This window comes from Cydia pomonella, chromosome 3, assembly GCF_033807575.1.
Source record: "Cydia pomonella isolate Wapato2018A chromosome 3, ilCydPomo1, whole genome shotgun sequence".
NCBI classification, from domain to species: Eukaryota; Metazoa; Arthropoda; class Insecta; order Lepidoptera; family Tortricidae; genus Cydia; species Cydia pomonella.
In genome coordinates, this window is record NC_084705.1 from 8,204,600 (window position 1) to 8,228,758 (window position 24,159).

At 36.3% G+C, this 24,159-nt stretch overlaps 1 protein-coding gene across 1 annotated transcript in view; it reads right to left on the reverse strand.

The window, feature by feature from the left end:
• The window catches only part of LOC133515978 (homeotic protein ultrabithorax), a 172,591-nt gene that overhangs the window by 24,265 nt on the left and 124,167 nt on the right, over nt 1-24,159 (reverse strand). The window contains exon 2 of the mRNA XM_061848634.1: nt 17,331-18,468. Coding sequence (XP_061704618.1) covers nt 18,173-18,468 — 296 coding nt within the window. The 3' untranslated portion in view covers nt 17,331-18,172. The remainder of the gene's footprint in view (nt 1-17,330; nt 18,469-24,159) is intronic.

Sequence of the window (24,159 nt, forward strand, 5' to 3'; positions counted from 1 at the left end):
TAAAGTACGATGCTTTATGGGTTCGGGTGATGCCGCTAGTGTAGCCTCTGCAGTTGATTTTATTGGATGCAACGAAGACGATGGTAATGTAGGAATTACGAGGTTGCAAGTTTTTTTTTATATATATACCTGTCTACTTTTTTCGAAGATGTCTGCTTGTTTACAAGAGTTGCTAAAAATAAATGTACCTATAACTAATGAAAGCATTATTAACTCAAGCTTAGTTTACGAATAATACCTATGCTTCGCAACTCGTACTAATCTGCACAATGAGACCATACGATTATCTAACCAAATGATTTTTTAATATGCCATAAGTAACTATCTTAACCTTTTTACAAATTAAGATAATGCAACGCCTATAATCTATGCACATTCTATGAGGCCGGTACGTGCCTACTTATCTATTAAATCCACAAACGAACTAAAACACAATTCTCCAAACGCCGGGCTAAAATAAACCAAAACAAGCAAAGAAAGAGAATTCAGAAGTGTATTGTCGTGTTATATGAAGTGGCTCGCAATATACGAACTGTAAATTGCATCATAAACATTTTCGCTCGACGCGTCCCGGCTCCGCGGGCTCTACTCGTTAGTTACACCAATCTGCCGCCGGCGAATGGTGGCGTTATCAAATATTGAAGCGCGCGACATCTATCGGCGAACGGCCGAACTTTTAAGCCTCAACTATGACGCGATTCCAAATCTGAAAACATTTATGATTTGTTAAGTGACTTATGTATTACAAATATTTTAGTAGTTGAAAAACTAATCTATGACTTGTTAAAATTAGTTTTCCAAGGCCTGTTAATGCAATATGTGGGTGTGTTTTGTTTATAAACATAAAACATTTGTCATTCATTACTAATTCCGTCACTAGGTGACGCAAGTGTGTCTAGCATTGAGTTGTATTTTAGTATCGTAGAGTCGAACCAAGATAAGTTGGCAGCGATTTGATAGCACAGACGGTGCACTCCCTCACTTTGTTCTATTTAAGTCGATGCAAAATTAAGTTAGACGGACTCCGCTTTTAAGAGCTTAGTCCTAAGCAAGCTGGGCCGAATTTAACCTTCCTATACAAACGGAGTTTCGTTCTCATTTTAAAACTACGTGTTGGATTGTAATGAAACTATGTATTATGTATGACATAGGTATATCTAGTCCTGTAATTAGTTTATATAGCTCCAGTTTATAAAACAAGCTAAACAGAGCAAAAACAAGTTTTGTAAATTCCTTGTATTTTTTTAACTATGGTATCTGAAGCTACATAAACTAAATACAGGACTAGATATACCTTATTCTATTGTAAATACAAAGTTTCAGAGCAATCTAGCTAGTCGTTTTAAAATGAGAGCGTAAATACGTCTGTAGGAGAACAGAGCTTGCTGGGGACTCTAAGTTTTGCACCTAGAAATAACTTGCGCACTCCCATCTAGATCTAATAAAAGCGTTTACACCTAAAGTTAAATAATTAGGCTTACAATTTAGCGTAAAAAATACGTACTTGAAAAGTTAAATGTTCTAGTGCAGAAACGTATCACTTTCTGCACACTTTATAGAACAACAATGACTCTCGTTCAGAGCATGAGAAATGAAAAGTAACATATATCTATTATGTCTAATTTATTTGTACAGTCAGCATCAAAAGTAACGGATCAAACAAGGTTTCAAAAGTATCTACCATTCTGTAACAGCTTAACAATAAGTGATGGTTCTATATGTAGAACAATAAGGGCAGTAAAAGATATACTTCAGAACTTAAATTGTAGAGATTTATCTTTATTTGGAAAAGTTTTCCGGAATATCAGATACTTTTGGCGCGTTGTTTCATCCGCTACTCTTGATGCTGACTGTATTACAATTTCTAACGTTCCAGTGACAATGTGTAGAGATTTTATAGGGTTTTTTTTATAGACGTGATAGTGCAGGGTTAGCTTGGTCTTATTATAGCTAAAGTATGAACAACACATATATGCAAATACTTTATATATTTTTAACTTAAGGTATTGTACGTAGTCAAGTGGCTAGTTGGCTAGTACCCACGAAATAAAAACGTAGACTTTCATCGATGTAAATCCGTTAGAAGTAGATGCGTATTATAAGTATGCAATTAATTACTTATAGAAACATTGAATGGGCTTTAAGAAACCCATCCTGTTTATACAAAAAGTTTTGCGGTCACTGAATTGTCAAATGTCAACTTTTGACAATCACAGCGCAAATTATATGGAGCTGTACAGCGCCATCTCGTTTGCCTGTCAAATTCGAAGCACGAAATTGTCTTCGATTTTACACATGTGTCTCAATCAATGTGTTTTGCTAGTACTCTTACTACGAGACACTGCCATCGTGGTAAGGGTACAGGTACGAGTAAGTACTTAATAGTCGTGTCCAAATGGCATGAAAGTGCTATAAATTATTATCTTTTCGCCCGAAGAAAACACCTCCATCTTATCTCACGCACCATAAAGATGCAAGGAATGGGTAACTTCACTTTATTACTCTTTTAACGTTATCTCGCATACCTAGGAAGTTATCCTTTGAGGAAATCTTTCCGGGGTTCTATGCTCTAATTTAGATATATGAGATACATTGGGGTAACTTCGAAAGCTTCATACTTGAGCAACGCTTATCATGGCATCTTGCTTACTGTTGCTACCATAGAAACTGCTAATAATAATAAAAATAATAATTCAGCCTATATACGTCCCACTGCTGGGCACAGGCCTCCTCTCATGTGCGAGAGGGCTCGGGCTATAAATCCTCACGCTAGCCCAATGCGGATTGGGGACTTCACATACACATTTGAATTTCTTCGCAGATGTATGCAGGTTTCCTCACGATGTTTTCCTTCACCGAAAAGCTAGTGGTAAATATCAAATGTTAGTTCGTACATAAGTTCCGAAAAAGTCATTGGTACGAGCCAGAAACTGCTATATTAGGAATTTAAAATATTACCCTGCTTTTGAAGTTAGCCCAATACTTACCTTAGAGGGAAATATGCAATTCTGCAGACTGGCTTCTCGAAACAGTTAACTTACTATTTAGTTAATACTACCTAGTTAATAATCATGCGCAAAAGCTTCGGTGGCTCGGCAATCTAGATCGAATGGGAGGCGAACGTGCAGTGAAAAGAGCGTTTGAGGGAAAACCGACAGCACGCCACCCAGCCTGTCGACCTAGGTATCGATGGGCGGATGTGGTGGACACGGATCTGCGTGAGCTCCACGTTGAAAACTGGCGAGAAACTGCACAGGACCGGAATCAGTGGTGAGCATTCGTGGCCAAGATACATTTTGGGTCGCTGCGCCGGAGGAGTAAGTAAGTTACTAATAATAGGAAGTAGGCATGTAATATAGGAACGTCCCATTCAAACCAGGGTGCAGCGTATTCAACCACATCTCATGAGTCGATAAATGCTTTAGCTTAAGTTTTATTTACCTATTTACTCCACAATATTTTCATTTCTCATTCTCTAGGTAATTATAGGTATCAATTAGATGCAGACTATAAATTATTTCCCATAATTTATGTAATTGTAGGCAACAAAAGTTACTGAAACAACTATCACAACGCAATCATAAAGCCAGATTAAACCGCTCACATAATATACCCCAAATCCGCACAGTTACCAACATAATCCACCAAAAACCTAACCCAAAAGTTTCCGACATAAATCCAATCTGAAAAGTTACCCGATATCTGGGTAATTATAAAAGCGGGGGAAGTGACAAATCCCCGAATAAAACAACAAGGAAATAATTCCGGGGATAAATCGGCCTCGCATCACCCTCTTAGTGTGAATAGAATAGCAATTATTTGGTTGAGTTGGTGCTGGAGTGGTACTATGCGAACTCGGTTCCTTCCCGATTCGCTTTTAAATAGAATAAGGTTATCGGGGATAATTGCCACTATAGTGTAATTGCGTCTATTTGAGTTCTAACAGGTCTGTTCTAAATTACATAGGTACAGTACGTTTTGATAAATCATACCAAAGGTATCAAAGTTGTCGACCATTTTAAAATTTAGTCTCATGCCAGACCTACACGTCAAGGTAAGTATGAGTAAAAGCGTCTAAATTCCCGTTTAAAAAAAAATACATAATACCTATCGTTTAATTATAGTGCAGCGAAAACGTTTCATTTCGAATTCTCTTAGTAAAAAGTTGTCGAAGAATATTCCTATACATTGATTAAATAAGTATTTCATAACTTGAGGTTTAAGAAGAGTGAAAAATATTGAGAAAACAGTGACGTCTTTGCCCCGGTTGACCTTAAGTAATTTCTGGGAATGCCAACGAACAAATAAGGTGCGTAGAGTTGAACTGAAGTTTTGAAACGGAGATATATGTAGGTAAGTTCTATATTGGTCAAGCATAATGCAGAAATTAGGTGCTTTTTTAATGATCAATCAGATAATCAATCATGTGTGCAACCAATAAGTTTTTGATCAAATCTTGATTCGTCAAAAACAAAAGAAAATATAATAGGTTGCCAGAGCTCAATGAGGGGGGGGCGGGTTTAGGGTCGGCAACGCGCATGTAACTCCTCTGGAGTTATAGGTTACGGAGGCTGCTTACCATCAGGCGGGCCGTATGCTTGTTTGCCACCGACGTAGTATAAAAAAAAAAATATTTTCTTCACACATAGCATTGCGCAATTATATAACTTATTGGAGTATTGAAAGTTCTATAAATGCTTTCTATACTATATTTTCTCTTTACATTGTTTTAAAGTTGTGCCGCCATTTCGAATACCGTCAAGCCCTTATAATGTATTATTATAATTAGCGCGAGTGAGCTATGAGGTGCTGGTATTAATAATCCTCGCACGGACGACTCTAAGTCAAAGCAGGCCAATGAATGCGCTGCTCGACGTAGGCGTAGGTACCTATATTTATGTTTAGTATTATATGACCGTACTAGCCAAATACGCGCAGTAATTTGAATATTTTAATTATCAGTAGTTAGAATTTTTAAGGTGTCCGATTTATACGAAGAGCTCTTGAGTATCATTCGGACACCTTAAAACATTTAAAGTATTTTTGGGTACATTCGATACTGAAGTACGCGAAGTACCAGGAAAGATTACCTTATAGCTATATCTATTTTGAAATAAGGAAACGGGTTTGCTTTTAGTTCGATTATTCTGATATTGTACTCGTATTTCCACTTTTCCAGTTAAGCACATCAACGGCCCGATTCGAACTTTAAGATACGTCAAATATCCTAGATACGATATGGATCGGATATGTCAGTGTCAAAAGTGACTTTTTTTGACGTATCGAAGTTATATGTGACGTATCTTAAAGTTCGAATCGGGCGGTAAGTGAATCAGAATCGAGAATGAAATCTGTGGTACCCCTGCAACATCCCTTTTAAGAACGGCTCTTAATAGATCCACCCTTCACTAATAAGCCAATGTTCTGCAGTATCTAATAAGATACTATTTCTGGTAAGTAGCGAATTAAAAGAAATAGATTACGAGTATGTATAAAAAGTTAAAAACATACTTTTGATAAGTATGTCTGAGACAAATTTTGAGTTTTTAGATCTATTATAGATCGTGTCATTCACGACGACACTTGCCTGATCTCGTGATTAGATTTGACAAGTTTGTTGTTTGACGAGCGGTCTGGCCTAGTGGATAGTGACCCTGCCTACGAAGCCGATGGTCCCGGGTTCAAATCCTGGTAAGGGTATTTATTCGTGTGATGAGCATGGATATTTGTTCCTGAGTCATGAGTACTTTCTATGTATTTTAAGTATTTATATATTATATATATCGTTGTCTTCCTTCCTTCAACACAAGCCTCCTAAGTCTGCGCGTCATCGTGGTGGATGACACGAACTATAGGTAATTGATACAACACAAAATGTATGCAAATACAACATATAAATAGTTATGTACCTAAGACTCTTAAACGTCTTACAGGCCGTACCAATCTACAAAGTTTCCCACAAAAATCGAAAATATATTCCAATGAACCCATCTTTGATGATTAATTCAAAAACAAGTCACTTTACCCGAAAATGCAATCTAATTTGAACTGTTAAATCGGAATGCTAAAGTTGAAATTCTATTGGCAAGTATGTGGTCGCCTAATCGTACTACGCCTGCAAAAGGGTTCTAATTAGGTAGTTATTGAATACCATAAATACAGTTATATATTTAAATGTCTTCATTAGAATAATAACCAGTCATAGATAAAATACCAGTTGGATCATTAAAATATTTTTATTAGAATATAATTGTTTATTTGATTAGTACTTTTCTCACACTCACCTGTAAAGGAAATCTAATTAGATTCTACGTCATCGTTATGCATTTGAAGTTTTATACTCGTAGCTACTAATTAAGTTGATTAAGTTTGTTTTGCGGTCTATACACCAGAAAATATTTTGGGTATATCATAAATAATGGTGCTCAAGAGAATATGATAGCTAACTAACAGTTAACTATCTATGAAGCCTTTGTTTAAATTGTTTAAATGAAAGTCGGGTCGCTTCGCACCGGATGGTCAATGCGACTCTAACACCAGCCTTAAAACAGAAAATACCTACGAATACATTAAATGAATCCCTGATACATACATACATAGGTGTACAGTTAAAAGAGGAATGAACACGAAGGTTTTGTCATAGTTTTTTCTTGAAAATAAATATTTGTACCATTTATTTACCCATATAATATTTAGGTGGGTTACTTATTTTACCTATTATACTGTGTTAGACAAAACAAGTTACCTATCTAATAACATCAGACAAAATTACCTATCTCGGAAGGAATTTTGTCGCGCGTGAGCGTAGGGCGATAAATTAGCGTATATCTCGCAAGACGAATGGGGGTCGCGGACGGGGAGGAAAAAGTTGAAGGGCTCAACCCTTCCCGGCTCTCAGGGTTTAATGGACTTTTATATACGTGATCGAGTTGCGAGGTATATTGAACACGCTTTTGAATATAGGTCGTGAAGCAGAGTTCTCAATTAAGTGTTTTTTTAGATCATTTGTGAGATAGTAGATATGTGATGTTATTATAAATTGTCAAAAATGCTTCATAAACGTACAATTCCTTTTCTATACATATAATAAATTGTCATTTATTTTAGCTCTTCAGTCTGATCTAATTGACTAAAGGTGGATAGACCAGATAAGGTTGGATGCCAAAAGAAAGTACTTAATTAAGTACGTAATTGTGTTGGTAGTTCATGTTAAATGAATATTAATATTATATATCATTTTTAAACATAGAATAGTGAAGACACTAAGAAAAAAGTTACACGATCACTATATTAACTGTGTTAAGAATTCGAAAGACGAATAATCGAGCGTTTTGTTTTGACCGCCCAAAACGTTAGGTACAAAGAGTCGATTTTTCAGTCCCTGGTTAAACCTATGGTTAAACGGATAGGATTTATTCCAATGATAACGATTATCATATGTCATTTTCATAAGTTAATTTGTTGGAATAGTTATCGGACGGCTTATATGGTAACTGAAGAATTTACCCTAAGATTATATCCCAAGCAAGATGAACGATATTAAATATCAATATACAATTATATCAAATAAATAAATAAATAAATATTATAGGACATTATTACACAAATTGACTAAGTCCCACAGTAAGCTCAATAAGGCTTGTGTTGAGGGTACTTAGACAACGATATATATAATATATAAATATCTATAAATACTTAAATACATAGAAAACACCCATGACTCAGGAACAAATATCCATGCTCATCACACAAATACATGCCCTTACCAGGATTTGAACCCGGGACCATCAGCTTCGTAGGCAGGGTCACTACCCACTAGGCCAAACCGGTCGTCGAAATCAAACTTGGCTCAACATCGTCTCTTTTATAAATAGTTGGTGAGAGATAATGACTAAAATCACTATAAAACCCAGAGATACTATTTGTTTCTAACGACGCAGCTGCAGAACCAATACGCCGTCCGAAGCAAAAGTGTATAAATTAGAAAAGCAGTAAATCCATTCCGGACGGTTTAATTGAAATCGCGGCACTTAATTGAGTGCGCCTCGCGCATGCGTGCCCGCTGATTTATGCCAATTGTCTATTTAGTGCGCGCGCTCAACACCTGTATTTTCGGCGACATGCACGATTAGTGTTGTTTACTTTGTCTTGTGTGTAAACATTACTGTGTTGTGTAGAAGAGATAATATCAAAGAAACAGGTAAATAAAGCGAGACTACGTGAGTTCTTAGACATTTGAGGTGAGAGAAGGAAAATTAGTTTATAAAGATAATTAAATATTTTATAATATATTATTCGGTCCATATTTGCTATGGTTAAAAAAAAAAACCTTGTGATAACGCTGCGTATCGTTTGAGCCTTAATATTGGGGAGGGTAGGTTTGTCATGCAATAGCACAATTAATAAAATTTATCGTTTTTTGGAGGAAAAGGACAAATATAGCTTTTTTTAAATGAGTATTTCCGTTTGTTTTTAATTGAGTATCATTTATTTTCCAATCAATATTGCGAGTTGCTATTTAAAAACTTTATTAAGTAATAAATGTCTTTCACCGCAGATATACGCATATATTTTTATATTGTAATAATGTATTGCATAGCTACGAGTATATTTGCATTATGTGTAGGTATGCGATATTTGTTCGATTCTCCTTTGATCTTAAGAATATACCTAGACTGATTTATGGACGCTAAGTAGGTATCTATCTAAAAACATTAGTAAACACTATAGACGGACAACACATTTTTAAATTAGCCAATATTTTAAAACAATATTAAAAAAAACTGCAACGACCTGCTGATAATTACCCTTGGCAGTCAAATGGGTACCTACTTAAATAACTTTTAGTAAATACCTGGTAGAGTTTATTTCTATGTAATTATTTTAAGCCACCTTAAATAAATAACGAAATTATTTACCTTGTTCAGTTTACTCTATTATTATCCATTATTTCTCGTAGGACTTAAAAATAAATTCCTTCCTTCTTCCTCGCGTTTTCCCGGCATATTGCCACTAAAAATAAATAGATTATAAATACATAAGTACCTGGTAGAGTTTGTTTCTATATAATTATTTTAAGCACCCTTAAATAAATAACTAAATTGTAATTACCGTGTTTTAAAACAGGTACTTAATGTATCTATTATTATTGTAGGTTAAACCTGACAGGCAAGACTAGCGGAGACATTTTTAATCGATTCCGATAAAATAGAGACAGGTTCCGAAATGAATATCTATAATAAAATAACGAAGCCCGCGGGCAGAAAATTATACATTCAATAATAAATATATAATTACTGTACAAGTAGGCTCCACCAATCATGGTCATTATATTGGAGCCATTGGGTAAGTAGTCGCCAGTTATCGGAAGTCCTTTAATGCCAAGTGGCCACGTAGGGGCATGTCAGCCAGTAGTTAGCGTAAACGCCGCCACGCCCACTAGATGTCACTGGAGTGTTAACTGTTCAGTTTTCAGAGTTTTTTGCGTATTGCGTGATTGTATGGTGCATTAAGCGGCGGTTGATGTTTGTTGCAAATGTGCTTGAAAAAATACACGGAAAATAAATAAATTTCGCAATGTTTTGCAGTCGTTGCGTGTAAACATCGATAACTCTCAACTCTCATGGTGGTCCTAAAAACTTAATAATGAACATCAAATTTACTACGCTAGCTTAAGCAACAGGTATCTTGGGCACATATTACAATCATCATGGCAATGTATAATATGTTGTAGTATAACCTCTCTTTCATATAACAATATTTTCGTATTATAAAACCGTAAGACGATGTTTGTGAAGTAACACCTACTTTAATGTACAGGTTTCGCTGCACCAGTGCTAAGGTACCTAACCACAAGAGTCATTAGACAACAAACTTATTAATATCTAATTGCAATGCCTGAAGAACCATTACAGCATTTTTTTAACTAGAAAATTAAATATGTAGGTACCTACTTTTATGTGTTTGGTGGGGACAAAAGCTATGCTGAGAAGTAATAATTATACAACTGGTATAAAAAGGAAACATGTGATACAGATTATACTGATAATTAGGTACTCAATTAAATCTCGAACATTACCATGATTAATTAACAAATCGATCCCAATAAACTTCACCACTTCACACCGACATAACTAGGTGGTTTTACGACATCGTAAACTAATAAAAGTTGGAAGCTCGAACAAGCCAATAGATAATGAAGTTTTATTGGTCAGTTTTACAACGTCCCTCGGAGGTTGTAAAGGGGCATGACGGTTACCTACTCTCAGAGTCTCCGCCATTGTGCAAATGGCGGGCTGGATTGATGAATGAATCTAAACCAATTATTGTTACTTGATTGGGTTAGGGCTATTATTGTTTATGAGTAAAATTTTACTATTATGTTTATGCTCACACCCGCCAACAATGAATGATATGCAATTTATGCAATATAATACCTTAATAACAGTTGAGTTTTGAAAAATTCTGGCTTATACATAAGTACTTTTGCAGTTGTGGCCAAAGAAATCAGAATACTCATAGGTATTATCGTCATACATACCCCCAGCTGTACATCAATTTTATTTTTGTACCATGGACAGTGAAATAAATACCTATAAACAGTGTACAGCGAACTGCAAAATTGCATGACCACTTTATTAATGAATTTCAATAACAATTTGTCAATACAGCGCACTATATATAAGTAAGTAGGTAACATACATATTTTAATATATCTCTAAGTTAGTCCGTTATGAAACGGGAAAATCCTGAATGTGTAAAAAAATCGGAACCGTACAAGTTTCGTTCAAATTTAACCACACCGAGGGTTTCGTTCAAATTTAACCACACCGAGGGTTTCGTTCAAATTTAACCACACCGAGGGTTTCGTTCAAATTTAACTTATTTTGATTTTTTTACAAATCAGGTTCTCAGATTATTCCCTGTACTTGTAATGTAACACGATATTACACTCCAAATTTCATAGTTATACGTTTTTTGCGGCATAAACGTCTGAATCTTTTTTTACATTAACTTAAAAGTTTGATTTTTTCACCGCTTCAAGGGACTGTAGACCTGAGTAGTGAGTTTTCCACGCTTTCCTTAGATAAAGGGTTTTGACAGACAGACAGACGGACGGACGGACAATAAAGTGATCCTACGAGTATAAGGGTTACGTTATTTCCTTAACGAAACCCTAAAAATAAGTATTTTGTCTTTCCACATAGGCTGATAATTTCCTCCAAACCAAAGTTCAGGAGGTATATACGTTCGGAGAAGGTACTCAACCGCCAGCAATTCAGCGTGTTGATTAAAATTGCCCAAGTTTATCCATTTAGAATACCACTGAAATATCCAACTTTGCATTAAAGCATTTCTGACTTTATGTTGTTGATGAATAAGCACATACACACCTAAGACTATTGCTATTTTTACCATGTATTTACAGTATGTATCTGAACGTAAAGCAATTACTTAAACCTGTTAATGTTTAGGTCATACTGAGCAACTTTCATTATAAGACCAACCCTGAAATCGGGGGGAAAAATGCTGTTTCATACATTTTGCTGGTGTTGATGATGTTGAAATTTCGTATGGGAGAGTCTTTTTTTCGCGATTTCGGGGTTAGTCCTTTCTACTAATTGCCATAAAATGAGGTTAATTCAAAAAAGCTATATAAAAAATAAAATTACATACTATGAAATTAAAGCTTAGGTATTAGAATGGCAGAATTATTGCCATATAATAAAGAATTTTTAAATTTTGCTTGAAACAAGACTCGCTGATGAAAGTCTAATCGTCCAATCCCATCATACCTACCTAAGTGCCTACATAATATTATAGCGTCCAATTTTCTTAAATGGATACATAAACATATTATACAAACTAACAAAGCTCATATCCTCATAAACTTATGCATTTATAGCGCCACGATTATTTTCCTACAATTAACATTTCGGGTCACCGAGAGCGCCCGAAAGCGCGTAATTCCCGAAGTGGCTATAGATGTATCCGCGAATATAATTTGAATGGAAAGCGATATTTTGCAACTCGTAGTACATTTTGGATTGCGCCCGTTATTTATGGGGGTTGGTTGATAACGGTTGGGGTTGGTTTATTAGCTTATATGTCTCCGTTTTAGTATAACTGCAATTATATCAATGGCGTATTATTCTAGGGGTGAGGATGATAATTGTTTACTTGTTGCTAACTAAGCAAACCTATACTTAGTTGGATTTTTTAAGGTGTCCGAATGTTACATAAGAGCTCTTCCTATAATTTGGACATTTCAAAAAGGTATAGTCATAGTAAAAATTAGGGACCATGCATAGGAAATGTCTATACCATACAGGATGATTTTATGAACGTGACAAAGAATCAGTTTTATTCATTATCATTGTCATGATTCTCTATGACTATTTTAGTAGGTTCATATGAAAAATAAATTGAGTTTTGGTTTAATTGATGACGTGTTTGGCTTAGTAGGTAGTGACCCTGCTTATGAAGCCGATAGTCCCGGGTTCAAATATTTGTTCCTGAGTCATGGGTGTTTTATTTAAAATATTAATATATTATATATCATTGTCTAAGTGCCCACAACATAAGCCTTATTGAGCTGTCTACTACTTAGTCAATTTGTGTAATAATGCCCGATAATATTTTTATGTATTAAGTAAGTAAATATTCTTTATTGCACCAACAATTATACTATATTATTTTTATTGTACAATGATATTTATTTTTATTCGTCGTCGTTAAACTTGCAAAAATCAGTTCCGATCCCGTTGAAAAGCCAACATGCCCTTATTCAACAATCCGTTATATTGAACCCAGGAAGTAAACAAATGAATCATTATTGGAAACAAAGGGCCTGTGACATGTTCCCAAGGCTCAGCTAGCGGGCAGGTCGCCGATACCATCGCTCACGACCCACGAACACGTACTCGAACCCTATTGGCGAATAAACGAATTTCCTGCGATCTAATTAGAATGAGTGCACTTGGAGAAAGCTTGGATGCTTTACAAAAGTAAATAAGTTACTGTCACGATTGATATTTAGAAAAAAAACTGAAATAAGCCTATTTTTAACGGAATAGTTAGCATACTTTTGCCATGAGGTTATGAAAAAGAAAGAAATGTTCGCGTTTTTTATTTTAATTATATTGATATTTAATGTATTTTTTAATTATTAAAATACCATTTCTCATACCTATGTAATATATCATCTTGCCTTAATATCTTATCTAAACTTTCTTTAGACAATAAAGATTCTTTAAACCGAAACTGGAAAAATCCAGTACCTATAGGGAATATTTATTCTATTAATTTGTCACTTAGCAATTATCCTTAGAGATTCCGGGATCAATATGCGGCTGTAGGAAGATTGAAGTAAAATAAATATCAATTACAAAATGTTTATTCCTTAATTTAGGTACCTACATTTGTCTGTGTCTAGGTAGACAGTCTACACATTTTTAATTTCATAAAAATATGACCATGTAACGAGTAAAAAAGTCACCCTGTACTAACAAACCATTTTTTACGCCTCAGAAGGATCATCAATTTCACATATAAAACGCAAACGTAAACCTTTATTACCTTGACCACAAAATGATTGAAACGTAGCGCATCTCAATCATGATTTAGCATTACGCCCCTGCGTCTACGCACACAGTTTACGACCGGCAATCATAGCACGTCATAAATGTAGTTGGGAGTATCGCGTAAATCTGGAAATGTATGTGTGCATGCCCCGAGACACGAGCTCTTTGTGATGCAAGCAGGGTTGACATCTTGGGATATGTTTTATTTAACAATTTTGGTGACTCAAAAACATCAAAACAACTTTTTTTAATTTCAAGAGCACATAGATATAAAATAAATTCAAACGGAATGGACGACTGCAGTCGATACGGTTACCTATTGAAGACATACGTTTATCATTCAGTTAAAAAACCGAATTGAAGCAACAAAGATCGCTTTTAAATATAAAGGATTGCCAGCCCTACCTCAACTGCAGTATGTATAGTATGCACAAGAAAGGAGATCTCTCATCTCGCTACAGCTGCGCGGCTGCCCGCGTGTACATAATGATATACGGAGCCTCAGTGACCCCCCTCTCCACCACCCCCCACTCGCCCGCCCTACATGTAAACCTTCACCAAACAGGTCCGCGACAGGAGCCTTATAAAATTGCCATATTTTAATAAGAAACCACGGCTGAATATAAATTAATTTAACTTAATAAAAATAAAACCGTCAGACTCCGTGTATTGATTAATCGTTCATACATTATTCAGTATATCTGTAATTAATTCGGGAATCTTCGGTGTTGAGGCTTAATATCATAATGAGCTCGATTATAGCAAAAATTACCTCAGCTTATGTACAATTTCAATAATTATGTATCTGCTTTTGCGGGGCAATTTTCAACAGTTAACCGTCTTCAGGGTTGCGGCGCACGAGTCATAAATTTCTTATCCTGCATCGAGTAAAAAGGCCGCGAATATGTCTATCGAGTACTGGGCTGATTAAATTGAATTACGATCATAATTGATGGACAAAAACTTACGTATTACTCGGTTGACTTTAAGAAAAAATGAGACACTTCGTTGGAGCTATAGATGCGTTTCATATGGTCGAATAATAAGGGTGGCTTCCAGTTTTTACCTCCACATCTGCCTTTTGAACGTTAGCGCTTCGGTATGCTATAATTAAGTGAGAAAAATCGCTCAACGGTAGCCCTTATTCTTAATCGAATTTCACCCATTGGCGTCTAGTCTTTACATAATGTAGCTTAAACTATTCTTCGCTAAATACTGATATTCACACCGAAATATTTACATCGACACAAAAAAAATGAACATTGAACTTACCTACGTGAGTAGCAAGTTACAAAAAGGGTAAATTAAATATGAAGATATTTTATTAGGACGTTGTACATATAAAATAAGTACAAAAGCCTGGGTCGGCACGCAATACCTCACTAAAATTGAGTCGTTTAAAAATGCGCCTCTCGCGATACGTGGATATCAGGGCAACCAATAATTTTTCGTATCGCCCGAATAATTACCTGCTATCGTCGAATTGGCAGGCGCAGGTCGAGGACCGAAAAGATGGCCGACTCATAATGGAGAGACAGCAAAATATGCATATAATAAGTAAGGTATTTTATCGAAGTATTTTTTGCGTGTCGGTGAAGTAAAATTGCCAATAGTCCATGAAAACTAGTAATAACATTATAAATGTCAATTCGAATATTGACATAAGATTGATAAAATGGAATTTGCAACGTCAAATGAATGATCTGAATATTGAGTTATTATGTAGGTAGTTGTAGGTACTGAAAGTTTGATGTAGATTTCTCAAATAAATGTAGCAGAGCTCTATACTTAGTCAGGTCATAAGTTCTGTCACAAAGATTTTGATTGATAAAATGTAATACAAAGCTTTTAATAAAAAAAGCTTTTAGCCATGACTTAAAAGCTTGTTTTATACTGATCAAAACGTAATATAATTATTTTAAAATTTAGATCTTGAAATTGTCGTCAGACGCGAATACACGGCTGCATTGTGAAAAATTATAGTACACAAAAAATAGGAAAAATCAGGGTCACATTCATAAAATAGGTACAATTATTTATTTGTATGAACCTACTTTATTAGAACGTTATTTTGTCACTTTTAGTATGTAGCATTGAGTCCGCAGACAACTCTGTGCTTCAGCGCTAATACCTTCAAACTTGGTTATTTTTCAGTAACACGCTTGTTTTTGACTGCGTTCTAATGAGTAGGTTTGGTAAAACATGTACAGTTGCAGTTTCGGCAATCCGATTCACGTGAATTACATATCTAAAAGAAAAGATAAAAGACCCAGCTTTTATTTTATGTAAGATTCAACCATGTAAAAAAAGAAAATGAAAAAATAGGGATCAAAATCAACTTGATGATTTTTTATAATATTAAAATTATATTTTTAAAGATTTATAATATTTTCGAATATTACATAGAATTACGCAAAAATGAGAAAGCAAATTACATTAAATTATATGGCAAGTCATTTAGCATTAAATAAGCTTTCAACCCATATACAATAATAACTTAAGGGATCTGTACCTACTTATAACTTTTTTATCTGTATAAATCTTTGTGACAGAACTTATGACCTGATTAAGTACATATACATAAGTACCTAATACTCAATTCGGAAACCATCAAATAAATATGTATGTACGAATGTAAGTTAGCTTATAGGTACATATTATTTACGGCTGCCTAATAAAACATTGTAGAAAAAAACACATAAGTATACCTTTGTAATATGGTACCCATTTACTGTACTGGTGTCTTATATGGTCGTACGGAAAATGTGTACGAGTAAGATTATGTCCTACTACAAAAACATATGAAATCCAATGAAAATCATGTAGCGATTTGTTACTAGGTAATAAAATAGTCCTGCAACATATTAACCACACTTGATTTACCTGCAAAAACAGTAAAATCTAAAGATTACCTGTATCTTTGCAATCTAAAAACAAAAACGCTGCTATCAAGCCTTTTTTTAAATAATGTGTGCAATCCATAGCCTAAACAGATACAATGAAAACGGAAACAGCGGAATTATTTTCTGTTTACGCAAAAGAAGTCACTATCAAATCCTAATTTAACGAGTTGACGCGTATGTATAATGCTATTCAGCATTTTTCCCCAGTGGAACCGAACCAAATAGAGTATAAAGGTATTTGTATTTTTCTTTTGCGGACCGTACCGCGAGCGTATCGTGGAATTCAGTTTTTAGCGAGCGTTTGACTCTTGGTCGCCTTATTCGGTATCGAGATGAAACGGACTAAACTATAGCCAATTTAATTAATAGACCTTCCCATCGGCCAAGGATAAGTCAATGAAGTCATTATGCATGCTTGAGTTATAACTATATCTTAGGTTCTCGCGTAATTCGTTCTGTTGTTTTTTAAAACATGGAGGTCCCGTAACTTATGCATTGGTATTAAATCTACTGAATATACCAGATATTGTACGAGCAAAATGCCAGCTCTATAATCAATGATAGTTTATTGATTACACAAGTTGTACTAGAAATCATTTATCGAATGATAGGCATCGGACATTTTGCACGCTTCTATAAAAGCGGAGACTGTCGGGAAACATCAAAGAGCCTTCAAGCCGGGTTCGGTAAATTAAAACATTGTTATAAAACAGCTATACCAAAGAAGTCACCCTTGGGCGATTTCAAAAATGGCGTCGCGCGTTGACTGGTGACGGCGACGAGTCAGTTTTTCGCAACAGTCTCCACTCGATAAATAATGTCGCGGACTTTGGCAAAAACTCACCTAGGGTCCTGTTCGGTGGCCGGCGGCGCGCCCCGCCCCGCACCTCCCCGCTCGCCCTTGCCGCTCCCCGCACTCTCTCCGGAGCTTTTTCTGCTCATTCCGCAGCGCCGGCGCATTTTGCTCACTTCCATTAATATAGACGTAACCCTAACTATTTACACCGCTATTGGCTAAGTAATACCTACTTATATTTATGGCAATTTGTTTAATTTCACCGACTGTTGAAACTGCAGGAACACGATCACGTTACACTATACTTATGCGCGAGTATTGAAGGGTACATGGCGCGGAGATACTGTCACACACGAGTCCGTCACACTACGCGACACGACACGATAGCGGTAGGTAATTAATTTAACTTACGACTCTTTACTTAGCTTTAAGGGTACGAGACCGGGTCTCTTTGGTAGGCATATTTGTACAATATAATATAGTTCGTCTCGAAGACTCCGCCGAGCTGGGGGCGCTAGTGTCGCAATGTCGAACGCACTACGATACACCTACACTATGTAACACGGAAGAGATTTCTACAAATTGCACTGGTTTCCATACGCGAACATCTTCGACGGTAGCGCGAATTAAAATATTTTAATTACAAAAAAATCAACAAAAACAAACCCGAAACACAAAATAATACGACCCGTTTCTAGTCTAGTATTAAACCGTTTATTGTTCCCTCAATCAATTAGAAAAACATTGCGTCTATTATAATAACTAATAAAAATAATCACAACAACCGAACAACACTTAGGTAGATAACGAAAATAATTACAAACAATTTACAAAACACAAAGCTAGGGAGTGTTCGGACTGCGGTATATCACGTGCGCGCGCGGCGCGGCCTAGTGCTCGGGGTGGCCCTGCGCCGCCGCGGCCGCGGCCGCCGCCGCCGCCTTCTGCGCCTGCGCTTGCTTCTCCTGTTCGTTTAACTCTTTTATAGCCTGAATCTCTTTCTTTAATTTCATCCTTCGATTCTGGAACCATATTTTGATCTGTCGCTCCGTGAGACAGAGGGCGTGCGCCATTTCTATGCGTCTCCTTCGCGTGAGGTAGTGATTCGTGTGGAACTCCTTCTCTAATTCTAGCGTTTGATATCTCGTATAGGTCTGTCTCCCCCGTCTTCTGAGGCCATTCGCGCCTGTAACAAAGAAAAAGGGTAAGATTAGTATCATCGTTTAATTTAACTAAAGAGGTTTCTGGGAAGCATTTGAAAGGGTTGTTGTGGCTTTGAAAAGCGTCTGAATGGTGGATGGGACAGTCGCTGCAGCAAACGACGTTACAATTGGCGGTGTCGACAGCTTCATTTCGTTCAAACGTCGATATTGATAAACTGCGCGGCCATTCCTTTAGCGCGCCGCCAAACGACCGCAGATACCGGCTTGATTAAGAAACATAAGCAGCGTAGGATGAACATAAATCTGGCTGTACAAAGTATCTCTACATTAAAACACATCGATAGCCTTTATTGCCTCTTCGGAGCTACCTCGAAAATGTTTTCGAAGTATCTCTGTGGCTGGTGTGGTGTCGAAAAATTCCGAAAACATAATGAATCATTATCGACCCACCCCTATACTTGAATGCCTATTGAAACGGTACGAAGAACTCGATCTGTGGCCATGATAAGTGGGGGCCAATAGCCGTGACTCGCGAAAATTCGGCCGGCTGCAGGGCTGACACTTGCTCCAGAAAAAACATCAGTTAAGTTATGGTTTCGACAGTATTAAAATAAACAAATAATAGTTCGTTGTTTTGCATCGGGGCAAAGCTATTGTTTAACCGCTCGTACTAATATTGATACCCGAGCAAGCGAAAGATTTCAAAATTGAACCACGAGCGTAGCGAATGGTTCAAAAATCGCAATCTTGAGCATTGCGAGGGTATCAAGGCACGAGGACTAAACAAATTTTGCCACCGGGTGAAACACAAATCTACCCTAGGAATAAGTCGTGCTTTTGACGCTTTTTCTTTGAAGCTCGCAATCTAAATAGTTTGGTTGATAAGTAATTATAGGCTTTTATTATCAGGGGAATAACAACTTGCTTACATAATTTTACAATACCAGGAGGCGTATTCTGATAAATTGTTATACAATCAGAGGAGAATCCTGGAGGAGTGCAAGGCATCGAAACTTTGCCTTCTAAAACAACTTATATTTTTCCAAGTATAAAACTTGTCTATTCTGAGGCGGGACCATTTCGTGGTAAAATATTTATTTATTTTATGTCTAAATTTCCTTGTTATGTTATAGTTTTGTACTTTATAGTTTATGACGAATAAATGCGATGATTTCTTGGACGGTTTTCAGTTCCAGTAATTGTTGTCATCTAATCGAATCATTAGATGTGTTTGAAAACGCCATTGCTAATTTTTACACAAATCATAATTTTTCACAGATAATAAATATAATACAGTGGTAACCCTAACCAAAAACGAACCCGAGGCGTCTTGATTATGTACAGAAAGCTCTCATTGCATGCCGCTGGGTTGCGTGCTCTTTGGAGTACCTAAAGGTCGCATGCTGGGACCATTCCTTTTTTTCCCCCATGTAAAAGGTACACGGTAGGCTATATACTCGTATGCGCGAGTTAATTAAAATCGTGCCATATCTATCGGTGCTACGTGCAATCGGTTGGTTTATTTAATATTAAACCTCGGAGCTTTTCTATGCATCCTTCTATTAGACCTTGAGAGGAAGTGATGCTAAAAAGGAAAAGATTAAATATTAACTGGCTGATACTTTTAGATACTAAATTCAAGTCAAATTATAGGATTTTTATCAACTGTGACGTCTTGGGCATGATAAGTTAGTCATAAGTACCTAACCCTGGAAGTAATTTTGATCTGTTTTCGATTTGACTTTTGGATTTGTAGAAAGTAGCGACATTTCACTTTCAAAATTTGATTTTGCTATAGATTTATGTGTGTTAAGACAGTACCTATGTAACGAATTACACACAAAGTAGTTCTATATGTTAAAAGTAAATAAGAAACACGTGCGCTCATAGTAATCAGCCACTCAAAGCACACATTGCCCGATACGAACACAAAAATAAACCAGCCGGGATCGAACTCACAACAATCTTCTCACAGTAAAAGGGTTACCGATTTAATGGCTTAATTATCTCAAGTATGCTCATCGAGACATATTTCTGATTTTGGCCTTTAACACTTAACTATAAGAGTGGAGTTGTATTGATTTGGAAAGAAGCAGGGATAATCTTTTAATCTTAAGTTGGCATGAGGGAGACAATCGTGGGAATAGTCTATCTGCAGGTATATTCTTCAGTTCAGTTCAGTTAAATACATAAGACGAAAACTAAATTTATTTACGTACAAACTTAATAAAGTATGTAGTTAATATTTTGTACAAAACAAGTACGAGAAACTAAGTACAAGTAAGTACATAATATCGAGAATACAATAAATGTGTACAAAGGCAAACTTAACCCTTTAAGGTGTATCTGGGTGGCTAAAAGTGACAGAAAGACCTCCTTTTAAAGGTAATAATAATGCAGTTTTCGTATTGGTATTGTTAAAACATGATGAAATATTTATGCATCGAATGCAGGCGGATAAGTAAGCAGTTATTGTACATAAGTGTAGTACCTGAATTTAAAGCTTAAAACTGTTTTTATCAATACCTATGTTCTAACTAAAGCATCTTATAAAAGTATATTCTAGGAACCTCCGTAGTTTCCGGCGAATAGGAATATGTATTAGAAGGTGTCAAGTTTTCTCGAGTCTAAATAGGTTGTAAATAAACGGCTGCACATAAGAAATTGTGTAAAATATCCATTAGGTATTTTATTTCCCGCCTAGAAAGATTAGTTGCCTAGGTATACATAATTTATTTGTATTTACGAGCTCCGCCGAGCCAGAGTTAAGTGCTACCTTTTTAATAATTAACAAAAATTCATTGGGCTACTAGTGGCTAATTGAGTGACGCTAATTGCGTAAGCCGTAAAAGCCTGAGGGTACCACGTAAATTGCACCAGGCTTTTCTTTCCTTCTTGGTCCTTGGACTTAATGTATTTTATACGATGTTTTTTCAAAGATACACTATATTATTAGTTCTATGATATACCTATATATGTATATCGATAGAAACTATGTTCATTGTCTTTGTCCGTCTTTTAGTACTCTGCTTCTTATTCACTTTTGTACAAGATAAAGTATTTACCTAGTATTTTATACCAGGTTTTTTCAAAGATACACTATATTATTAGTTCTGTGATATACCTATATATGTATATCGATAGAAACTATGTTCATTGTCTTTGTCCGTCTTTTCATACTCTGCTTCTTATTCACTTTTGTACAAGATAAAGTATTTACCTAGATACTTTATCGTTAAGCAAACTTAATTTACCACTTTAAAAATGAAGAATGAGTTATGTTTTAAAGGTCAAAGTATGCGCCATCCACTTGACTCCAACGGTAGCATGACATTAAGCACTTCAAGATGGCCACCAAACCGGCAAAAAATACGCAAAACGTCACCAAACACCACATGTCTCGCTAATTAGGCCGACCATAATTTCGGTGTCAATTTGCGCCTTGTAAATTCACCTCAAAATCCGGAGTACGCCATAAAAGTAATAAACATGACGTAAATGGCTTCATTAAGAACGAGGGCGGGGTCCGCGGCCTAGCAAAAAAGACGTGTAGTGACACTACACAGTGAAAAAGCCTTAATAGGTATATAATGACAGCAAATGTTTCCGCAAGAAACAAATCTGGAAATATCATCTGCTTCGACGCGGTAACTGCTTCCATATTGTTGGGGCTGAAGATTGTGACGTCGCTTAACGTTTCCTGTTACGTTTGATATGGTAACGTAATGCTTGCGTAAGCATTTGCTTATTCATATATCGTCGGGGTTGCGTAATATTTGACTGCGAGTACCACATATTGTATACGAGATTTATTGGACACGCGAAATAATTTCAGGGCTCATGAAATACATATTATATTTTATGAACAAAACGTTTGAAGCTTTTAAAAAGGGATGACAATGAAAGCTTACGTTTTTAAATCAAAAGAATATCTCTTTCACGGAAATCAAGCATTGACCGTTCCCATGATTCCCTCGTACAAGTGTCAGCCCAACCCGTTTTGCAACACGTGTCGCCAAATAAAAGAAACTTGCCCGCCTCCCCCGTCTCCCCCACGGCGACAAAAGGATTGCGCATTCTACCCAAGTTATATTAGTCGTAAAGAATTTTGGACTAAGATCTATAGCTTGTAAACGCAGTAACTCTCAATGGTCCCGCAATTGCGGGAGACATTCGCAACAACTGTTGTTTTGCTTCAACGTTTTAATTGTTCCTAATTCGTAAAACTTTTCCACGTGATTTACAACTGTTGTTTTAGTGGATCGGCGGCTTTCGAGGGCCATTTGTCGTCTTTTTACAAACCCGTGAACATGTGGTTCGGGACGTTTGACAACGCTGGAAGTGGTTATTTACATTGTGGGGTCGTTAGTGAGTTTTAATGGTGAAAACAATTGTTACCGCACTTTTTTTAGTTTTTTGAGCCAAAAAACAAAAACATTTATTATGACTTTTTTGTCCACCCATGTTCCTGATGCAAATATTCATCATTAGATCGGAGCGGAGCAAACGTTTTTAATCATCGCAATGTCGTCAGGTTTTCTAGAGGCGGCATCATGATTCCAATTACTGAGCAAACGAAAAGAGCAACTCGTTTTTGTTTTTTTTTTTTTATTAATAGTCAATTTCATTACGTTATCTGCACCAGCACTGAATATCTAGATTAGATTTATCTTAGATAGCGCAGCCCCGGCGAGGAGCCAATTGTCGTTTTTGCATATTTCAAAGGAAGGGCTGCATTAAAACTGATCACGTCGGCAAATATGCCCACGCGCACAATTTTCTTCGATAAAATTATGTAAAGTAGATATTTGCGAGCCAGGTCTAATGAGAGATAACACTATGTGTTCGAGCATGCTCTACTAGTAACTTGAGCGTCTAGGACTCGTCGAGACAGCGACAGTCTCGCATATTACATAATATCTAATGCATGTGTGTAATTTTCTAGTGTATAACTGGTTTAACATACTTTGTGTCGCATGGCAGACATAGTAATTTTTAAACCGTTTGAATAGTAGTGTTTACAAAGATTGAACCCCTGCGTTAATAACAGTTTCTATGTAAAGATACAGTTATGCGCATAAATAACTAACGAACGACAGATTCAAGCCGTGTTATTTACTTTTAAATTTTGAAGATATAAGATGTTGTAACAGGTACAGTACAAAAACCGCAGTAATTCCTTTTGGTCAGATTAAATTATCAGGTAAAATTATATTTGCACGACATCACCGCATAACTTTCCGAAATCACAGTCATCTGACGAGTTGCTTATGTAAAAAAAAAACGAAATTAACATCTCATCGTGCAACGAGCTCAAATAATCACTGCCTCTTTCGGGCACAATTTACTTCATAACATATTCGACCAACCGGCTCAAGGAACGTAATCACTCAAATTGGTAACGCGAAATCGCAAATTACAAAATTGGCATGAAAACATCCTGGTAGGACAATCCGGCGAGACATTCGTGTACACCTCTCAACCTGTGCATGTGTAGGTACGTGTAAGAGGAGGACCTGCCACTTGGGTGGTCCCCGGATCGAGTCTGCTATAGCTGCGTTCGGGGCTGCCGGTTTATTGATACCTATAGCTGAATTAATATTTAAATAAACGCTTCGTTGAATTACGGTATCAATACGCGCCGCTATTAAAGCGAATGCAACTGCAGCGAATGAAATCGTGTGCATCGATTGCTTTTTGAAGACGTCGATTAT